Here is a 23,220-nt window from a genome sequence, read left to right as displayed (position 1 = left end):
AAGGAAAACCTTTCTCCATCTTTTTCTGATGCATCCTAGGGACAGCAAACTGAAGAAGACTACAGACATTTCCAGATTTTCTGTGTCACTGTTTTACTGCCCATAATTTCCTTCACACATAATTGCTCAAATGCTGCCAATGTTTGTTTGGTTCCCACGAACCAATGGCAAAATAGTCAAATAATTTAAAATACCTCAGGGATGTGAGCAGGCAGGTTCATAATTTGTAGCCATGATGAATAGGGCTCACCACCTTTGTGTACTGTGACTTTTTTATGTCCTCTCAGGCAATGTCTCTACATTGTAATAGTTTCACACGCAATCCTTAGACTCCTGAAAGCTGGACAAGAATTTCCTTACATGTGCACCATAGAAGGCTCCGAGGAAACGTCTAAGGAAGTGTCTAAGGGAAGGGTAGGACATCCCCAAGGGGTTACTGCTACCATAGCAAACAGAAAAATAAATACCACACTGCTTCTTCTCTTGCTTTCATTATGGAAAAATGTGCAATATTACTGTGGTAACATCAATACTGTATTGGCAAAGAGGGGCAGGGATGGAGCTGACCTGCACCAAGAAGGCAAGGGATGTCCTCTGCACTGGTAAAGCACAGATGGCATTCCTTCAGCACACCCAGCCAAGGATTAACAAGGCAAAAATGCAAAGAGACAAGCAATGTGACAGCCCAAGAGCACCTTCAGTAAAATGCCTGCTTCAAGTGAAAACATTCAGGCTGAATATACCACACCTTTCACCCTTAGTGAACAGATGGTGTCCAGCCAAGTCTGAATTACAGCTTGGTCTGAACAGCAGTGAGCTGGCAGGCTGATGAAAGAAACCAAAGTATTCCTTGTATGAGGAGGAATAGGTTGAATCTAACATAACTTTGTCTTCTGGTGCATGAATTCACCCTATATCTTCCTAAACCTTTAGCATTCTTCATAAGCCACTGCTATTCAAAACACAACATGCGTAAGTCACGTTTAAAAAAAACTACTGTCCTTAAACAAAGTTTAAAAAATGTAAGCTTTAGAAGAAATACTACAGTGTTAATAAGGAATCATTCCAGACATTGTTTATTTTACAACAAACTTGTAAAATGCTCAATCACTCTGCCAGTGTGCCTGTTCTACAGACAGGGAAACATACTTGTAAACACAGCAGTTAACCTTAAAAATCATGGGGAAGTGCTCACTCACTTCTCCCCTTGGGGGTGCTTTCAATTCAATAGTGTATTAAAACAAATACTTGAATTTAGGCTCTAATTCAAGACAAATTCTCTTTAAATTATGCTAATACAGAAACTGAATTCTCTTATCTCCCAAGAAAAGAAAAAAATGAATATTGCTATGCTGTTGCTATTCTTTCTAACATCGAGCAGTGAAAAAGATCTGTAAACTTTAAGTAGGTTCTTTGGAGTTTTTTTAATGGTCAATTGTTTCTTTTCACTTAGTGAAGCTTAGTAAGCCAGCCAAGATGACATTATTGACTGTGGCATAACTTAAGCTACATGGTAATCTCTAGAACAGCAAAAGTTACTGTTTGTCTTCAAAGGAAAGTGCACATTTGAACAAATCACCTAAACTGAAATTTCTGTAAGTAATGGGAGTTTAGGTCAAGTTTCATAACTGGTTAAAAATTAGTCCACAAGCCAAGTACTATTGAGCTCAATTTCCTTAGCAGCCAAAGCAAACATCACCCTTGTTCCTTCCTCCTTTGAGTCCAGAAAAGCTCCATCTGAAGAACAGGCAGAAAGGCCAAAGTGGTTGATTTCAGTATCCTGGAAAAGAGGGACTCATAGAAGGCCATAGTGTCTTTTATTAGATGAAGGAGGCTGCGGGGAAGGGAGGGGACAGAGGACACCTGCCAGCATCCAGCCCTTGTTGGGTCTGAAACAAGCACAAAGTGATGTCAGCTGCAGTTTGTCTCCCTGTGGTTGGGTTACATGCAAAGGAAGCTGGGTTGATGGCAGAGCCTCTCTGGGAATGCACCCAGACTTTTTGCTTGGAGTACAGTGGACTACCAAGATACCCCTGACTGCATGCAAAAAGAGTATCTCAATATCTAATGACATTTATGAACCATTAGATCCATGGAACAAATTGGCAAAAAAAATGTAACACTGCTAAAGCAGTTTGGAGGAGAAACTGGTGTGTCGAAAAGCAGGAGATCAAAAAATTAGGATTATCACCTTTTCCAACAGGGAATCAAAATATTCTGCAGGCTTAAAACAATACAGCACTATTTTATTGTCTAAGTAATAAATGTTCATCATTATGTAGATAAAAACTGGCATCTAAAGCTTGGGAGGGAGAAGGATGTTAAAGATAATTCAGACAGCAGCATTGTTAGACATCAGAGAAAATTAAAAACGAGACCTGAAACTTCAAAGCATAGAATAACAACACAAGGAAACAAATAAGAGAGGCACAACTCATATAAAAACAGACTACACTGAATAGTGTGCCAGAACAGGAACACTACTACTTGCTGACTTCATTTCAAAAATTACCACATTGCTGTAGTCAAGCTTTGGTGAGCTCTGGCTATCTCATGCCCTACCCAGGGCCATTGGAAGCCCTTCTCCATGCAGAACTGTACCAGCTCATACAAACAGCAGGGGAACTCCTCTCCCCTTGTTGCTGGTGCTCACTGAAAGCCATAGAACTGACCAATGCCTCAGTCAGGCACCTTCCTGCTGCAGCACCCACATGGGGCAAGAGCACCACGATCAGTGCCCAAGAAGCAAAAGCAGCACCACCAGTCTTGTCATAACCCACATCACTGTGCTGATCCATATTCCTATGGAGCATCCTTAAGCTGCAAAATGCCACTTCCACTAAGGCTTACTGGTAGCCAGTAAAAAAAAAAATCCCATGAAGTAAGAAATACAACACAAAGCACATGCTAAACATTTCCCTACACTTAAACAAAGCAAAGAATCAGATCAAAGTCCAGGAGGTGCTCAAAGTAGCATTAGGAGAGTGCTAATGTGATGATCAATGTAGGAAAATAAATCTTGTGTTTCATTCCTGAAAACACATCTTCTGAATAAGACACCACGAGTATGGTCAAAATAATTCAGAGGCTTGAAACAGGCAGAGTCACACTCTGAAGAAACATCTCCAGTGGCATTTGTGACCACCAAAGCAAAGACCTCCAAGCTGGCACTTACCTATGAAATACTGCTTGGCCAGGGAGAAGCACAACCACACAGAGGTGTTTTAAGACTTGCCTCGTTTATAAGCTTTTTCATCCTTCAGTAACTAGAGAACTTAACTCCATTTACATGAGGCAGCCTGCAATTATCACAAGACTCACTGAAAACACCCCCCTCTGCCTGCCAGCCCGTCCTTCAGCGACCTGCTCCCAGTCAGATGTGAAAGGCAGCCGCAGACACGGCTGCCACTGGACTTCATGGGGCTGGGTGCCTGCCTGGGTTTCACCTGGCCCCGCTGAAGCCGACTGCTGACCCCACCCTGGCACCGGCTGTGTGCTGCACTTACCTCTCTGAACATGTCTTACTGCCTTCCCACATGGCAGGGCAGATTTCCTGTTTTCATACATTGCCTTGTCAGCCCTAATCAGTGTCAATAGGTTATGGTGTCTTTTGTGCTGGCGGCGTCAGCCCTGACAGGAAAGAACTTTTAATCTCTTCCCTCACACCAAGCCATGAGAAGCTGCAGGCGCTCCCAGACATAACTCCCTTGGCTCCTCTCCGAAAAATTCTCTCAAGCACTCGGTTGCTTAGCAATATTTGCCTTCCCCCTGTACGGTTCAAATTGGCAACATCTGTCCCTTTGGCACTTTCCACTTGTGCAAGAAACAGTGTGGAAAGTTTCAGAAATCTACAGAGAGGTTGGTGGAGGATGATTCGCGTGAGCCATCAGAGCTGCTTTGGCATTTTATTGCTGCTTTATTTCCAGCCTGGATAGAAAATCTGGCTTCTTCCAAAGGAGATGCACACAAGGGAAAATTGTCTTTTGCATCCGGTGGGACTGACCTATTAAATCAAATACAAGTAGCTTTTTCTGTTTACATAACTACACCCGCATGCTCTGGCTTGGTTTAGCTGAAAAAACCCAAACAAAGCACAGCACTGACATATAGTTCTTTCCTGTCAAAGGGGATTGACTGTGACTTCTCCTAAGATATTGCATGCTCATCAAGTGAGAAAAAACCAAAAGAAGCCAAAATGTGTTTATGCATTTAAAAATGCAAAAGCTGTGTGCAATCCTGACCTCATAACCACTAGCCAAACCCCCAAACTGCCTGTGGTCCATGCAACCATCCCAAGGGGCAGTGATTAAGGTCATTGCCTCTGGATGTACCTGCGACCCAGCAAATGAGTGGAACAAGAAATTAAAATAATGTAAGAGCATAAAAAGTACCAACTGCTTTTACTTCTGAGAGCCAAAAGGGAATATGGAGAAGACCCAAGTGAAAGGATTTGTCTTTGGGTACTTGGTATGACAATGAGCAGCAGAGAATCCCACAGTAAACCTTCCTCTGGCTGCAATTCATTTCTGCTCACACCACAATGCCCAAGGGCTGTGAGAAAGGCCTTGGACAGCACAGCTCCAGATATTTACATGCGAGTTGTTAGGGAAGCCTACCAAAAATGAGATAGCTCAGTTTCAGCTCTTATGGTGAGGTTGAGGTTTACTTTTTTTTTTACCTTTAAAACTTGTCTTATCCAAAACAGTCAGAAAAAGTAACAATTCTCACTCATGTTTGATCTGCTTCTTTAGCAGTCGCACACCAGGAACCAGACAAATTGACACAATGCCTGTGGGGATGCATGGAAACCCTTCTCCAATCACCTAAGGCACTTCTGATTATAAAAAGGGCAGCAGAGGAGACACAGAAGTAACACCTTGTTACATCTCTTTGTGGTTTTTTTCCCCTCACCTCTTGTATTTCTTTTTCAACTATTTTATTTTTCTTGCTTTGCACTATCTCACTTCTATTCAGTAAATGAGAAATACATAAAAGATTGGTAGAAAGATGACAGTAGCTTAATGCTGACTACTGTGTATTCATTACATAAGGCCAACAGTGCTACATTTGTCTTTAAAGATTTTCATTTTGAAAGGATGCAGAATTAAAACAATATATTTATTGATACTTCACAGGGTTCACCTGTCTGACAGCTTCTGCCAGTAGAAAAACTCAGGCGCCATGAAGAGAAGTCCAGTGAAAAATTATTTACCTAGAACAGACTTTTTATATTTGCCATCCAAACATCTTCATAGGTATTTACTAATTACTATTTAACAACCACGTTTAATTGGTGAACATTGATAAATGTTTACTGAGGAAAACACAGCTGAATGACAGCAATTTGAACACAAGGATAATACAGTGTTACCAAAAATGCTTCACACATCTGGGCTGCTTCATTGTTGCTTAGGGGTTCTAAATTGGCTGTTTCCCTATTTGCTTCCCAGTTCATAGGCAGGAGAGGCCTCATTACACGAGGTAGAAGGAGCTATGCCCTAACACCTCCAAATTTTTTGGGAAAATAAAGCCAAATCTTCAATGAGCATCAAAGGCCAAACATTCCTCCATACACTATGCCCTTAATCATGCTTGAGGATTTATAAACACTCTCCCTCAAAACAGCCTGACTGCTTCTTCCTCTGCTGTCAAACTGATTCCCTTTCACACATCACAGTCTGTGTCAATGCAGGCAATACAAGGGTCTTTGTTGGTGCTGCAGCTCTCCTAGAGACATGGAGAGAGAGAATGGCTTTAAAAGCATCTTTGTTTAGGTGCTGGAGAAGAGGAAAAACCTGGCACATGAAGAGAAGGGATACATCCAAGCTTCTTCATGTGTGCTATATTTTTAAGCCTTCTCACAACAAATTTGGAAAGATGCCTTAAAGGGACAGTGATGACATTTGAAAGTGAAGGCTTTGATTTGGGGAAGAGGGGAAAGAGCTGTTCAGTGTCTCTGTGCATGCAAAGTGAGTCACTGCACTGTTACCCACTGTGGATTCATTCACTCTGCAGTGAAACTGTGTGTCTATTTGGCCTGGAAGGCTGAACTTTTCAGTGTTCCCAAGAGCAGAAGCTGTCAATAATGAATTCACAGCTGCAGGTGAAACTCGCCTTAGAAATTCAATTAACCAGAACACATGTTGAGGAAATGGCTTTCCTAAGTCATGTCAAGGGAGATCACAGGAAAAACTGTATTTGGCATGTGGCTGTTCAGTAAACTGGGGCCAAACAGTTCAGGGAAGAGGAGGGAAGAACAGCAGAGTTTCTGTTAATCTAGACCTATTTACTGCCAGGGTCATTGCAGGGCAGGATCCTCTCCACAGCTCCTGTTTCACCAGGAACTAAAGAGGGGGATGACCTTCCAGCCAATGGATCCCCAAGCAGCCTTTCTTGTACAGGACATCCAGCACATGGGCCATATATCCAGGGGTGCCACCTCACTGTTTCTTCCTCCTCTCCCTCCAGGCTTCAACCCTGGAGGGCTCTATTATCAAATAGATGTTCATCACTGAGACCAAACAGAAGTAAGCAAATATGACAATGACAAGACTGAAAACAGCAGAAATCAAAGTAATGTGTTTTTCACTAGAGCTTACAGAGCCATTATCCAGAATGCCTGTATTCCTCCCTGCCTACACACAGAAAACAATCAGGGGCCACAGCCTAAAGATCCCTACTGCAAAGCAGGATTGTTCAGCATATTCACAGAAAAGGTTCCTTTATCAGCTTCAAAATGGACTAAGCATATAATTAAAATCAGGATCCTGGCTTGTGCCAGGATTTTTTATTATTTTCAATTTTTTTTATTATCAATTATTTTTATTATCTAATTTTTAAAAATTATCTTCAATTCCCTTTTTACTGTGTTCTTACTTTGCCACAGATGAAACAGAAGGAGCATGGGCAATGGTACTCCTGCACTGGCAACTGTAGGATTTTCATGGGCATCAGACTTACGTGCTCAAGAGAAGGTGAGAAAAAGGTCTCATTCAGCACACAGCATCATAGCTAATGCTTCCCTATCAAAATTCATATTAAACCAGAGTTACATGAGATGACAGAAGAAGCATGGGGATGGGAAAAGAGATAAGACAATAATGCAGATGAGACAATAAGATAATGTAGAAGGGGATGCCCTGCACTGCTTTCTTTTTCTCCCAGGAGGAAAATCTGGTTAAGCAAATAAGGGAATGTGGACTTCAGTGAACTTCCTGTTTTGAGGTGTGATGTGCAATGCCAGACCTACTTGGTAGCAAATAAAATCTCTCAGCATAAAAGTATTTTTCACAACTTCTCAGCAATGTCATTTTGACAGTTTCCTCTCATTTCCCACAAGATACTGCCTACAGCCATTTGCAGCTGATCCACACCCTTTTCCATGAAAAACAGACTGCACCCACACTCTTCCTTTTCATTACAGAAGCGGCAAAATACAATTTGAAACAATCTCCATAGCTCTCCGTGCACAGCCACCGTAGGACCATGGAATCCTACATCCCACAGGGCATAGCAATAAAATCGGGGCTGAAGGACGAGCACAGTAAATCTCCAAAATGTACCAGGGGACCAAGTGCCTTTGAGCTCACAGGAGGCCAAGACACGAGGCAGGCAGAGTCAGAGTGTTGGTCTCTTGGCACAGCTGAAACTGGGCTTCAAAGGGCACAGGAAAAGGAGCTGTATTTGCTGAACAACACATGTGCTGTTCCTCTTCTCCCAGCCCTTTACCTGCTTTCTGCCTCCATCCCACGTGACAAATCAGAGACGTGGCCTTGGATCAGCAAAAACAGATGGAGTACAACAAGGAAACTTGCAATATCAAGTCATATTTTCCTGTGGGTCTACAGCGAGATTTTACAAACTTGTGGAGGAGAATCCTGTGGTGTTCACAGTCAAAAAGCCCAGGTGACCACAGAATCCACTGCATTGCTGGCTGTTCCAGTATTCAGTGAGGATTTGGGGCCTCCACCCACCACCACTGAGAGTCCTGACACTGTATCAACGCTTGATCTTCTCACTATATCATTTCCCCCCTTCTTTTCAACAAGAATTAGGGGAAAACAAAAATTATGGGCACAGAGGCAGGTTCGAACCAAAAAACCTGCTGCAGCCTCACTGAGAAAACGACAGAAAAATCACAGGAATTGTCAGATTTTCACCATTCAAACAGGTATCTCACACCCAGGTCAACCTCAAAAATGGACCTTCCAAACAGGGTAACACACACAGAGTCATCACTGCTTCTGGCAGTCACTGTTGTTTGATGACCTGTTCTCCCACAGCCAAACTTACCCTGCTCCAGCAGACATCCCCAAAAATTGCACTCACCTCTATGGGCTCAGAAGAGGTTTCGAATTTGGATAGTTCTGCTTTGGCTTTTGCCTTCAAATCTGAGAGATCTTCATCAGTCTCTTCCTTGGGCTCAGAAGGGGTTTCCAACTTGGATAGTTCAGCTTTAACTTTTGCCTTCAAATCCGAGACATCTTCATTGGGTCCTTCATGGTATTCCTCCAGGAGAGGTTTAAGCTCCAGGGATTCAAATGATGCCTGATCTTGACCATCCATGGGTCTGACATAGGCAGTTGGTTTCTGCTGCATTGCACTGGCTTTTGATGTCAGAGAAGTGGGAAATGTCTGAGAGGAAGGCTGAGTTGTGCTGGTCAAGGTAACGGCTGGGCTGTCCCGACTTTCCTTCTCCTGAGATCCTGTCACTAAGTCCTGTAATGATTTGGTTTGACTGTAGGTTGACCCATGACTTTTGCTGCTGTTCTGTGACCTGGAATTGATATGCTGGCTGGAATGTAGAGGTGACAGGGGTGCCACGGGAGAAGACAACAAACATGGCAGGAACGGGGAAAGCGCCAGAGGGGAGGCCTGCAGGCCATGAGCACGACCTTCCCCGCTCCCAGGCTTGCCATTGTGGCTGTGGGGAAAACCTGCCTGAGTGTCCCAGCCGCCGCGGCCGTGTTCCTGACCATGGCTCCGAGCGCTGGGTAAGCTGCGGCTCTTGCTGTGCAAACCTGAGGCTGGTTCTGTTCCTGACTGTGCCTTTTGGTAGTGACTGGAGTGGCTTGGAGGACGGGGGGGTACAACCATGGGTCCCACGGGTGGACGGCGGGTCAGGTGCTGGAATGAAGATGGCAACGTATGGATGGCCTTCTCAGGGAAGTATGGGCGATCAGGCTGTCCGGGGAGAAACTGAGGGCCAACACTCTTTGGAATCCCTATAAGGTTTTGACAAGATTTGTTGCTCATGAACTCCTTGACCTCCTCATAATTGCCCAGCATGTTCTGAATTCGGCTTGACAACTCATCTCCTTTATTAGTCTGCAACAGAAGAACAAAGAGGTGGACATTTCAAAAGCCCCCCAAGAGATCCAGCTCAGGAAGAGACATTCTTCAGGATCTTAACTTAATCACCACACATCACCATGAGTGAAATTAGGCAAGCTCATCTTGATCCTGCAAATCTCTCCAAAGCAGAATGGGACTGCTTGAGCCACTGTCAGCTATTCCAAGCCAAGCTTGGTACACCTGCAGCCTCCAGGAGTGCTAACATCAGATTCATTTGTTATACCCACACCTGCAGGCAGACAGGCAGACAAGCTACTCCTGAGCACTATCGCTCAAACTACAGGAGGCCAGCCTGAAGACCATACTGCTCTTGCACAACCACCAGCCACATACTCTGAGGAACTGAAATTAAAACAGATGGGAAGGTGCTGTGTTTGTATTTATCATGCTCAAGTCTGCTACACCCTATGCAAAGCCACAGCTCTCCTCTTCCACCCCCATCCTCTTTCCTCACCACCCACCCCGTACCATTACCTTGTAGGGTTCTGCAAAGAGGGGAGTTTTCTCAGAGAACTGTTTTTTGTCTTCCAGAACCTCTTGACTCCGTCTCTCTTTCTCTCGAATCCGCAGCAAGTTTCTGTCTTCATTGCACAAGCTTTAGGAAGGAGAGAAAGGAAGGATGATTAATATGGTACAGCAGTGTTATCCACAAGTATCTAATTTGTACAGAAACCCTGGTTTCAGGCAATGGCATAATGGCATCCAGAATGAAAGTAACTTCGAAATCCATGGGATGGTTACACCTGACCAATCAGTTACATCAAGAATTTGCTGCACAACACAGAACTGTGGCACACAAGGTATATGCATCCTTCTCAGTGATTTCTACTCCTGATACCATCCTTCAAGAACAGTGGGAAGGAAAAAGCTATCCATCCATTTTGTTGTGAAACAAATTGAGGAGCAGTGGGGGTGACAATCACACCAGCTGGCAAATCCATTTGCAACAGTAACTGTGAAAAACTAACATTCTTGTTCTTCAGACTTCCACACCAATTCTTCACCCAGGAGTAAAAGAGAATCCATTATTTTGAAGATGTTGCCACTTCCAAAGAATGAACTTTGCCTGCTTGGCAAAAAACAAGGCAATGCTACTTGGCAATAAACAGGCTTGAAAGCTGCTCACCAGGAAACCCATGGAGTTGCATTTAAAACAATCACACAAACAAATTTAGAATGGTCTCAGAAACTCAGAAAACACCAGGTCAAATCTCCCTGTTCCTCCTCAACCACATCTGCATGCACTCAACTCCACCAGCCCCACACCAATAAACCTGTGTCACATGCACTGCAGAAAGACTTCACAGAAATCCAGATCCTTTAAACTACACCTTGCCTGTGAAATTCTACTGCAAAACAAAGGAATCTCTTGCTCTAATCTTTCTAGACATTGGGGAAGAAAAAGCATGCAGGCATCTGTCTCCTGCCCTATTTCTACTCTACTGCACAGTCTGCTGTATATATACAATTCCTATATTCCTCTTCATACTCGCAAATTCTCAAGTGTCCACTTTGCAAGGGAAGAGCCTTGTCCTCCCCACCAGTGACATTTTCCCAAATGCTACACCAACAGCTGCCTACTGAAAGTTTAATCATCCCTAGAGGAGAGGAAAGGCAGAGGACTGGCTTTGCTGTAGCAGTTAACCAAGAGGTCTGACTGCTGCAGAGGGGGTTTCCTGACTCAATGGGAGCTCTGGAAAATGATGCTGACAGATGAAAAAAATTCTATATACGGAACTGCAGTAAGACTGTACTTGTACCACTAAGGCAGAAAAACATATCCAGGGGTTAGACTGTGCACGTTTAGCATAGTTTCCAACTTTACTACTGCCAAACTGTTTCCAAATATAGCAAAACAGAAGTGTCCAGTAATAGCTATGTACCCTACTGTTGCAAACAATTTTAAACGTTCATAAAAGAAGAAAGCAGGAATCACAGACCACTGCTTCCGTAAACATATACAATCCTTCTATAATAAAATGTATAATACAACCATTTCCCCTGTGCATCTGATGTAATTTTGCATGTCAGCAATTTCCTATCTATAAGCAGTTAGTTGGGCAGTTGCACCATGCGTGCCAGAAAAGCTTTGTGAAGTCAGGTGTGGGAAACATCAATTGCAAAACATACAAACTTAGGAAAAATTATAAGGCAAACTAGAAGCAACATTGGCTAGATCTACTATGTAAAATTGTAGGCTTGCAAATGATTTTTTTAAAGTGAATGTGTTTCACAAAGAGGCGGGCCACATATTATGACCCTGAAAATTGCTTTTTACTAAAACACTGTGCTTACATCCATGTGGATTACGGATGTCCTTCTATTTCTAGGCTGGCAAGCACCCAAACTCAGAGTAATCAAGTTGTTTTGCTCAGAGGTTCTGATCACATTCAAACAAAAGGAAAACCCTAAACCACTTGAGTCTCTCACAACAATAATATTTATGATGAGAAGTAGCTATGTCTCCTATATGTACCCTGACAGCCAATGTAAAATAACTTACGTGCTGCTTGCTGCAAAGACAGCAGCTGTAATACCTCTAAAGGCCTTTTCTTTCCCTGAACCTTCCTTGACCCCAAGCTCTCTTCCCAGCAATAAATTCTTTCTAAAGAGTGTGGGGGGGGGGGCAGAGGGGAAGGGCAGGGACACTGCCTATTTGCCATAGTGCCAATTCCTGAAGGTTTAAGAGAAGACAAAGGTGCCTGCTCAGGAACCTCCCAGCGGACACGGCTGCTCACACACGTACGGGAGTACTGGGCACTGCTCAATTTTCAATACCCTCACGGGGTACAGTGGCCCGGGCTGCTGGCCATGCACAGCCGACTGCCCCTGCAGCCAGGCCAGGGGTCATTCCCCTCCCCTTTGCTGCTCAGGATCACCATCCGCCCTCTGCCTCCCTGTCTGAATCAGGTCAATGTAATTTTCATTCCGAGTTTTCCTCCAACTTCATTGAACAGAAGGAGCTACAGTTTCAAAAGCAGAAGGGGAAAAAACACTAAGTAGCTACTTATTTAACAATGCAGTTGAGAGCAGCAGCCTTCCCTTCTCTAAGCTACAGAGAAGACCTTAAACTGCCTGAAGACAAGAGCTAAAACCCCTTCCAATTCTATGTCATCATATAGGTGTCATGAAAACCTTTTGAAAACCTGGGCTACGCTGTAACTCAGGCAGCAGCTCCCTAAGGTCAAGTGTCAGGAAGCCAGGCAGAAAGCCTCTGAGAACCGCGGTCAGCTCAGGCCCTGCATGGCCCCATGCCAAGAGGAGAGGAGGTCTCCATGTCCTGCCAGGCGCCAGCAAGGAAACCCATGCGGAGACGCCGTCTGCCAGGCTCCAGCAAGATGTCCCTCGTGCACACACACAGCTCCAACCCTGCTACTGCCAAAGCTGCAGGGAGAACCCCAGCTCCTGCTCTTCAGGAAACTCTTCAGACTCGCAGCTTTGATACTCAGATTCTCCTAGAATGAGAACTCAAGAAAAACCTCAAAACAACCCCCAAGCTCTTCCTTAGCGGTTTGCAGAAATGCCTTGGGAAACTGGACCTCGAGGCTTGGCACCAGCACACCAAGCCTGGGAGCTGAGGGATACATGCACAAATCACCCCCACCCCCCCAAAAAAAACCTAAATAGTGCTTTGTTACAGACTGAAACAGTAGAATTCTGCTAAGCTCAAAGCAGCCCAAGGTGAAGGCAACTGCACACAACCTGACCCACAACATCATCCAGACTTGGGTCTGTAACAGAAGCCATAAAACACCGACGTGCTCTGAAGCTGCTCTCAGGGACATGCCAACCCTTACTACATCGGTTCAAATGCTGATATGTGACAATCCAGACCATGACAACATTTTCAAAAAAACAGACTGGTGCAGGAAGAAATTCTGCCTCTTTTGTCCCGTGTGTTCTCCAAGTGAAAGTGAAATTAAAATAAAAATCTGCTTTAATTGCTGTAAGATCTAGGGCTGGCTCCCAAAAGGAATTATCCAGGAGCAAGGAAGGGAGGCAGAAAAAGGCTAAAAAGCAAACACACAGAAAACATTCACTTCCCTCTCAACAAACAGAACCTCTTCCTCTGAAACACTGAAACACAACATTTCATTTAGTACAACTGCAGGAAATCAAAAATTTATTGAAGCTGTTTTGCCATTAAAATTGATTCTTTTTTCAATGTGAGAAACTGCTGATCATGACTGAGAAACGTATTTTGCTTAAGGTAAGACACATCATCCCCAAAAACAATTAAACAGAGATCACAAGGATGCAGCCTTGCTGCAGCACCCCGGCTCAGTTCCTATTAAAATCTCCACAGAAGAATTGCCACAATTTATAGAGCCAAGCTCACATCTGCCAAGATTAAATATGCAGTTTCATGCATCAGCTTGAAAAGAAAAGTGGATAAAGGCATGGCACAGAAAGCTCCTGAGCATCACAGCTGTGCTCAACTCTCACACTGGTATCACCTACACAGCCTGACAGTGGCTGCAACACAAGCAGATGCAAGGACAACACTGCAGCTAATTCCAAACAGCATCAAAAACTCCCTGTCCCAACCTTTGCTTCCTTTCCTTTATGGAGACATCAACAAGTTGTGACTTGCTGAATCTTTTAAGTTCTGTTTCACAGCAAACACTATTTCTCAGAAAATACACAGTTTGAACATACATAAGTGGTAGGAGAAAAACATAGGGTAGAAGTACAACAGATGGTACAGTTAGTCAATAATTTTCTGCATCATCATCATCAATCAGCTTTGGTACGTGCTTCCCAAAAATACATATCTTCACTTTATCTGAAGTAATATGAATTGGAATTAGCTTTTCAACATTTTGCTTCCTCTAGCTCCTTCAACTCATCCCATCTATTCAGCCCTGTTTACTGACTATGTGATGGGGCATCAGACCCACTGAGCAGGAGATCAAGGCCTCACAGCCCACCTGTTTATCTACAATGACTGTAAGAAACCTCCTGTCAAATATTTTTGGACAAAAAAAAAAAAAAAAAAAAAAAAAAAAAAAGTTCCAAGAAAATGCAGCACTGCTGCAACCTTTCCTTCAAAGCATATGGAAAAATGATCCTGAATACACCTCTTTTTATGTTTTAAACACAGAGCCCTCTAGGTTACACCAAAAAAAAAAAAAAATTAAGCAGAGAAGGCTGAGATGTTATAACAGGCAGAAGGGAACTGCCACCTTGCTTAAGTAGACGCTAAATTGGCCTTTGCCAGGAAAAAAAAAAAAAAAAACCCACAAAAAACAACAGTTCTACTTTTGTAACATTAATCATCTTCTCACTCAGCCTCTCCTATGGTAATCTTTGGGTTCAAATTCTTACTTATTTGTTTCCTCCCACTGTTGCCAAGTTTAAAATTATATTCATTACTCAGCCATTAAAAGGCTTTTGCTTCCTTTCAGCATCAATAGGCCTTTGATCATCAAGCAGTTCCCAGGAGTAAGCCTGATCTTTTCCTAAGAACTGAGCCCCTGCAGCGCCCAGCGACTTTTGCAGGAACTGGGAACTCTCAGATGTTCTTCAAACATGACAGATCCTTCATAGACTGAGCCTAAACCCCAGTGCAAATGGCTATGCACTTAAAAACACACCCCAAGATTTCTCAGCCTTTGGTCCACGAACCACTGAAGTCTCAAAAGAGGAAAAAGCAGATTTGTCAAAAGATGCAAATAACTGACAGTAACAACCTTTTTTTGTGCCTACTCAAGAAAGGCAAACAAGTGAAAAGTTTATTACTTGGACTTTCCCTCACACCCTGAAATATTTAAAATCTATTATTTAGTCATAAACTGCCACGTACAACAGCAACTTAGGAAATCTGAAAAAATATGACAATTATAGAGCACATAACTATGGTGCCATAGCCGAAGACCTGAACAAACCAAGAGGCAGCATCTGCACTTGTGATGCTGCAGAAATGAAGTCTCTAAAGTAACCCAGGCTTTCAGCCTCTCCCCATGTAGGTGACGTTAATAGAACAGTCAGAAAAGGTGTTAATTATAAGTTAGACGGGGAACACGAAAGCTGTCATTCTCCATTTAAATGCAAATATACTAGAAGGGCTTTTAAGAAGGTGTGATTGTGTGAAGTGTAATTACAAGGAAAGCAGACAAGGAGTTGATGAATTTAAGGCTTTGTTTGCTCTGGATGTGGCAGGCAAAGCAGGAAATGTGAAAAATTTAAATCACCGGGTATGTGCAGTGAAAAATCCTGACCACTTCGCCTCTGCAAGGCGTTCTGTACGCGGCAGTCTCAGGCACACAGCCCAGGATTTCCTCAAGCCACGTGAGTGGTCTGACTGCCATTCAGCCCTGAAGGCATGCGTGTCTTTGTGGGTAGGTGAGTAAAGATCGGGTATGCAAGAAAGAATCCAAGCTGCTGGAGCCCTGCCTGCAGCTGATGGAGCAGCTCTAGAACCGCAGCCTCGGATGCGACCTGAGTTCAGGACGAGTTTCCCAGATTTTAAGAACCCTGTCATAGCTGCACACCAGGCAGCCTTGATTGCGGTGACCCAACCGTGACAAGACTGAACTTCCATGTGAGCAGCATGAGGAGCCCATCCATGTCTCTTCTCACTTCATCAGCAAGGATCAAAAAGTTACCTTTGTCAGGATACAGATAAGACAGTTGCAGAGGTGACAGTTGTTATGTGTGATGGGCATAATTCGCGCCTAGAAAGTGACATGTGGGTAGGAGTTTTTTATATGATTAAATATAGACACAAAGCAAGCGAGCCAGGACAAGGGGTGGGGCTGTCTCACGTATGTCGAAACCATTGCGGACAAGGCTTCATTTACAAGTTAATACAAGTGGTTCGCTCGGAGATGGGCCGTTTCTTGAGATAATCTAGGAACGCACAAGCGATGATCGTCCCGGTAACTAGCCGAGATTGGAATCGCTGGAATCTCCAGGGGATGCATCTTAATGCCAGGTTCCCATAACTCCATCATCGATGTACATCGCTTCCCGGACCTCAGATTGTTCAATCCGGCGCAGAGAAAAGAGACTTTATGAATATGTGGGACTTTGAATGGAAAGAAAAGGCTGATCACCGAAATCCCGGCCTCAAGCAAAATAAACTGTATAAAAACTGCTCGCGCAGAACGGATGATGTGAAGCATAGGAGACCCTCTGCTAGAGTGGTTGAACCTGTGTCTCACCCAGCACTCATCCTGGGCTCGGCACTGTCCTTTTCTTTGTGGCTGGCTCAGATAGAATTTGATCTTTATAATATTTTTTTTCTTTTTTAATTCGGCTGGGTCAATTTTTACCTATAACACAGTGAAAAATAAGTTATTCTAAACATCACTCTCTGTATCAAAATGGGAAGCTTCAATTTGCCTCTAACTCATCTACATTACTCTGTTGCACAGCTGAGCAAACATTTTCACACAGCCCCAGGTGCCTCCTCGCACAGAGAGCTTTCAGACCCAGGGCCAGTCTGGTCAGGCTCAGCTGGTACACCCAGATCCCTGTGACAGCGTGCTACATCCTGGCTTTGTCTGAGAATCCGCTTCCATGGAGAATCGACATTCCCTGCTGAGCAGATCCTGCTCCAACCGAGAGGGGACTTTGACTCACCCACGATTTTCTCAGAAGTGACCTTTTCCCATTTTCATGGATTTAAAAGTCAGCTGCAGTCACGGAGTCTCTCATCCACAAAATGCAACCTGGCATTATTCCCGACTTGCCACAGGGCAAGCACAGGGATGCTGGCACAGCAGGGTCACCAGCCCTGTGCCCCAGCCGCTGTTGCAGCAATTGTTCCAGTGGCACCTTCCCTGCCTCTGCAGCCCCTGGATCTTCCTGCCAGCTGGGTTTTTCCTCTATATGAAAACAGAGGTAAAGCACTTAGCAACTGCCGTGAACTGAGCATGTAGACTTGAGCTCACACGCGGCCATTTGGATTAAGTCAGTGTTCAGGCAGTAGGGAGGCAGCAAGAAAAATTAAGGTGAGTAGACCCATTAGAGGCTCAGCCTGACACGTTCTGCTCTCCACCAGGATTAACAGCACCTGGAACACCTCTCCCTACTTGGGAATGGATTGCCCTGCAGCATTACTCCCTCCCACAGTGTTTCTTCCTCTTGATTATCTACATGTCACTTACAATAAAAAAACATCATGCATTTCTCCTGATTGTTTAAGTCAGCCTGAGACGCGTAAACAAATTTAACTCATTGTCTTACAAACCCCAGCTCAGGAAAATTATGTGACTGGAGTAAAATCAGTGGAAGAGCGCCAAATCTTAAGTTTTGTTAAGCCTGGCCAGATCCTCCAGCACTCTGCACTCCAGTGCCTGGCTTCAGCTGTTATCTCTAAGCCAAATCTTTCTGGCAGGGCTCTTTAAATCAACTGCATGAGGACAGGAGCAGGGTAACTACCACGTGGTGAGCAGCAATCCTTTCAGAGCATGTACATATGTGCACAACTGCCCAGCATGGGGACAAGGTGTTCCCCAGCGGAAACACAGAGGCAGGATGGTGATATTTTATTAATTCACCCACCATTACCAAAATATCAGTGTCCCTAACGCCGACAAGGCATACTTGAATAGTCAGCAGTGGTTATCAGCTGCTGCCCGAGCAGTCTGAAGACTTTCTTCAGTGAAGTGGTGCATGAAATCTCCCACTGTACCCATCTGCCTCTGAATTCATCATCTCAATGGCAGAAATCCAGCACCTGGGATGAACTGTTGTAGGCTTGCCTGGGAAAATGCATAGGGTACAACCTACATTCTACCTTACATAAAACCTATCCTACCTGCTCATTTACTTTTGCCTTGAAATACCTTTTTTGCTGTTCTTGTTGTTCAGTAAAATCAATAGGTTTAAAGGCAGCAAGAGAACTGTGTGTTTGCAGTAGTAATGCATAAAAAGCAGAATCTAAAAGTGAAATCAGGCTTCTATTTCTTTAAAGTATGCTCTGAAACAATGTCCTTTACTGCCAAACTATGAGAGATTAGGTAAAAAGGCTGTTGTGAACTAGTACTCTCTGAAAAGGAATCAAATTATTTAGGGATCAAGAAAAAGCATTTTTACCTTTAATATTAATTTCCCAAACCTATTTTAATTCATTTTTTCACACAATTGCAATATTTCTGTTCACACATATTTCTACCTTGGTGGTTATAGGAAATTAAGCCATGCTTGCTTAGACCTACTGTTTCTTCCCACCCGATATCCAAGTATTATATTCCTCATGTAGCACAGAAGTACTCAGTCAAGCAAAGCCCAATGGTCCTCTCCAACCCAATTACAGTTTCTCCAGCATCCTCATAAAAATTATAAGCCTTTGAAAGAACTCTCAGTTAAAAGGCCTTAAGATAAAAAGCAAGTTACAGCAATGTTAAAAAAGAAAAATAACAATCCAGGTGATATCAGCTGTTAAGTTTCAGAAAACGAATGTTTAATTTTCATGTGAAATAATTTTGCAGGAATTCAAATGCAGTCAATTTTCTATTTTAGGACTACATTAAAATTATTAAAGTGGACATGCCTTTTGTTCATTGATTTTATAGAATTTCCTATATGCCACTAAAAAAATCCAATATTACTATTCTCCACCACAGTAAAAAAAAAAATAATTTCAACAAGATACACAGTTTGTAGAAGAAAATCTGAAATGTTTAGTGAGCAGCTGCTTCATGGGTGTACATTTTAAATCCCTTCTCATAGAACACTTCTCCTCACACAGCTACCATCCCTGCACATCTGGCCAAATGAATATGTCACTGATTTTTCCCCAGGAGCCTGCTATCAGCTGACCTTGTCCATGCTCTGACAAGCAGCTCCTATTCCATCAGTCACTCTGCCATGTGCTCCACAGGTGCCACAACATACACATATTGCCACATTCTCACTTCACACGCAGCTCAGCTTAGCTTGGTTCCCTTCAGCCATCCCCAAACCCCCATTTCTTAAAGACCTGACTTTGTCCAGCTTGTTGTAAATGCTGTCAGACAGCTTGAAAGGGCTGGCAATGAGACCTCTGCAGAGCCCAAGAGCTTTTCACCTCAGATTTCCTGCACAGTCCGAAGGATCCTCCTTTCTTCCCTCTGTGACCATCCGGGCTGAGGGCCAACACAGGCTCCTGGAGCTGACAGCTCAATGCAGCTCAAAGCCCAGCGTGTAAAATGTAACATCAGCCTGAGAATCTGCTCCTTTCCTGACTGCAAACCTGAAGTTGTTCAAAGAATTAACTCCACATCAAATGCTATCAGTGGTTTAATTTGCTGTGAGGCATATCAAAAGCAAAACCTGCAAATATGAGCATTTGAAACTGTCTCAGAAATATGGATATGTGCAACTCTGCCTCCTGAATCTTTAATTCCCAGCAACCTATTAAACATAAGAGCAACTTTATAACATTTCTTGTGAAACATTCTTACTGTAAATCCTTCCCAAACAACTGAGTAAATCAAATCTAACATGCTAAGAACAGGATAGTACTGTAACTAAATTGAGATTAAGAAAAGTTAAAAAGTTAAAAAAATATGAAAGAGATTAATTCTTTCATACTTTGATATGAATTAGCAGCAAACACACCATGCATAAAAGAAAGGTTTCCTATCCTTTTGAGTTTTTCACTTACATAACAGCATGTACCAAGTAACAGGTTGGACAAGTCTTATCTGCATAGCAAGGACTACGTAGAAGCATAACGAGATTAGCAATGTTTGTTGAAAAGATCTGTTTATATGCTGAAAAGCCTATTTAAAAACCTTTCCTGCATTCTCTGCCAGATTCTAATTATTCCAGAGGTATTTTCTAATTTTTTTTCATCTACACAAAGAAGGGCCTGCTAACTTTCCTATGGTTTGTATCTGGTTTTCCATTTTATTAAAAGATGCACATGTTCTGTAGCCGACTACCTCTCTGTGCTGGAGTTTCAAACTGCAATCGAATCATCAGCCTGAACAAAGCATCTCATTGTCATTCTGAAAGAACTTGGCAAGTCTTCAATCTAAGCAAGAGCAATAATCCATGACAGGGTGCATTAGGCAGGTACTGATGCATGCCTAATGCACACTGCAAAGCATATACCCCTCCAGAATACACTCTGAAGTATCTTATCTTTCCTTTTTCCTGCTTTTTAAGAATGTTTACATAAACTGTTACTTTTAGCAACTACAAAAAGCTATCCCTTTAAAGAATAATAATAAACTGGATATAAATACTTTCCCACTTCAATTCTGTACGCAATTATTCAACATATTTCTGTTTTTCCAACTAAAAACCAAAACACCAAAACAACAACAATTTTAAAGAAAACCAAACCAAAACAAACACAAGCCACATTTTCACCACATCATCTGCACCTCTGTTTAAAAAGCACCTATTTTCCCTTGGTACTGGAAGCAGGCTGAGAAACCAGCAAGTGCTCAGCTCCACTGTCATTAGCCACACTTGCGTGCAGGCAGTGGGAACATCACCCTCTGGCTCACACCAAAAGCAACAGCCAGCTCCCGTTCCCACGGGACAGCAGCACGGCTTTGGCAGTGCCGAGGCCACTGCAAACACTGGAAACCTCCGAGATGCCTGCTGCAAGCCTGGTGCTGGCTCTGCATCTGTGCGCGCCTGGCACAGCCCAGCAGGCACCGGGCATGTCCCAGACGTGCCAAGAAAGGTTTGAGCAGCACAGGGGCTTCTGCAGGCAGCTGAAGTCAGGCATCCTTGCCTAAAGGCAACACCGGGAATCCAGGAACTACATCTTGGGAAAGGGGAGTGCTGCTGGGAATCAGCAAGGCCGATTCCAAAGCACTTAGCTCGCCTCCCTGAGCAGCACCTGAGTGCTCCTGGTGAACATGCTCCCTGCTAACCATGCCCTGTTCTGGAGGGCACACAGCTGTACACCAAATCAACAGCCAGCTCAAGACCCAGCTAATAGCTGTTTCACCTGCTGCTGCCTAACCTGGGTGAGATATCTGAAGGATGGACACAGTTTCTCTAAGGACTGGTGTATCTTGAAAGGCTTGAAGCAATTCCCAAAAAATGATGTCAATGTGCCTCTGAGCACATCTCCTTGGCTGCTTAAAAATGCGAGGTATTTTTTGTGAGCCGCGTAACACAGCAAACCCCATGATTTTTGCAGAGAGGCAGAGGGACAATGTGTTTTCTAGCTGAAATAGCAAACTACTACATACCAGGAGTTATCTGCCAATAATTGGGCAATGTGCTGATTAATACTTTTTCTGGGTTGCCTAAGGACATTGCATGCATGGGTATCTCACCACTATTAACTAATCACTCTTTGTGCTTTTATCCTGGTAGAATTTACATGCTGCACGCAGTGAATACCCTGAATGAGGCAACTTCTAACTCCAAAAGCACTTACTATTGTCAGTTTATTTGCCTTGCTTAGCCCAATGCTCAGATTGGCAATAAATCATCATTCTTAGCAGCTGAAGTGTTTAGTGTCTTTCATTCAATATTCTTTCCTCCTCACTGTTCCCCCTGGAAGTACAGTAATCATGTGCTGAATAGTCATTTACAGTACTGCAATTAAGAGATTATTCCATTAGGCTTTGTATTTCTATCCGGTTTTATGTTTACATTAAAAGCACTTTGTTAAACAATTGAGCAAACAGCTTCATGCAACAGCAGGAGCCTCATCAGCTGATGCCTGTCAGGCAGAGCCCGGTGAAGCAGCCCAGGATGGGCAGGAAGTGCTCATGGGTCCACAGAGACCCTCCTCTTAGGCAAAATCCCAAAACCAGGGACAGGACAGGCAGCACAACTGCAGATGGGCCAACGTGGCATAAGCAGTCCAGGGAGTGACTGCTGCCAAGAGATGGGGTGGAACTGGGGAAGAGTCCCTGGCCAGACACCTGTGAGTGGGTGCATTCCTCTAAACACAGCATCATTTCTTGTGATCATCTTCTCTGCTCTAAGAACAGAGCAAAAAATGTCAAGGAAGTTCTACTTCCACCGAAACTGACCACCTCTTCAAGGAGCGAAACCTGACAGCCAAAGGAAGTCACATCTGCCCAGGCAATGACTGTGGTGATTTCACACCAGGCTTGTGACCAAGGCTGGAAAATCACACCGAAGTGCTGCAGAAATACAAGCGAGGAGTTTCACCAGGTGCATCCAGCATTCTGTCCACTCAGTGGTGACTCAGGGCACCTTCCAGGGAATACATCACCTTCTCTGATAACTCCCTTCCAAGCCTCTGCCCTTACGAGTATTTTCATGGCAACAGCCAATGAGTTCCTGTCCTCAACACTATGGTGGCAACAGACTTGGAAGGAGAATGAATCAGCACTGCCTCTCCCCGGGGTTCTTCATCCCTGCCCTCCCACGCACGTTCCCCACAACAGTCACTCCCTGCCCTCAGGATGAGGCAGGAGGTTTGTGCTCTGCTCCCCGAGGGACAGAGCAGATGCCCTACAGGAACCACTGCACGGAGCTCCTGGAGAAGGTTTTACATTCTTACATGCAGGCTGCTGGACTTCTCCTCACCCCCTGACTGTCTGCCCAGAGCTACACTGAGTGCCAAGCACAGAAAGCCCCTTGAACAACCTGTGTCCAAGCAGCCAGCTTCCTGCATCATCACAGGGATGCACTGACTCAGGATTGCTTCATCTCTCTGCACTCTCTCACTGGCCCCAAAATTCATTAATAAAACATCCACAAACAGAATGAATAACACCCACAACAGCAGCTAACACCTCACATAACCCAAGTAACATCCAGCCAAGCCATCTGCAGAAAGCTAGGTATTTTCAAGAAAATGCAAATTGATCATAGTAATTTGGAACCATAGGATAACATTCTCCACACATACTTTTTAACACATTCAGTAACTTTGCCATCTTGCCCAATTTCTTGGTTACCACAGTGACTAAACACGGGTTGCAA

General features: G+C 43.8%; 1 protein-coding gene across 3 annotated transcripts in view; it reads right to left on the bottom strand.

Moving 5' to 3' along the window:
* The window catches only part of AFF1 (ALF transcription elongation factor 1), a 67,537-nt gene that overhangs the window by 34,109 nt on the left and 10,208 nt on the right, over nucleotides 1-23,220 (bottom strand). For all 3 annotated transcript variants that reach the window (XM_053975060.1, XM_053975061.1, XM_053975062.1), the window contains exons 2-3: nucleotides 9,829-9,949; nucleotides 8,329-9,327 (exon numbers count right to left, since the gene is read on the bottom strand). In XM_053975060.1, coding sequence (XP_053831035.1) covers nucleotides 8,329-9,327; nucleotides 9,829-9,949 — 1,120 coding nt within the window. The remainder of the gene's footprint in view (nucleotides 1-8,328; nucleotides 9,328-9,828; nucleotides 9,950-23,220) is intronic.

This window comes from Vidua macroura, chromosome 4, assembly GCF_024509145.1.
Source record: "Vidua macroura isolate BioBank_ID:100142 chromosome 4, ASM2450914v1, whole genome shotgun sequence".
In the NCBI taxonomy this organism is placed as follows: domain Eukaryota; kingdom Metazoa; phylum Chordata; class Aves; order Passeriformes; family Viduidae; genus Vidua; species Vidua macroura.
The sequence above is the reverse complement of the archived record's forward strand: the minus strand, read 5'-3'. Positions and strand labels throughout refer to the sequence as shown.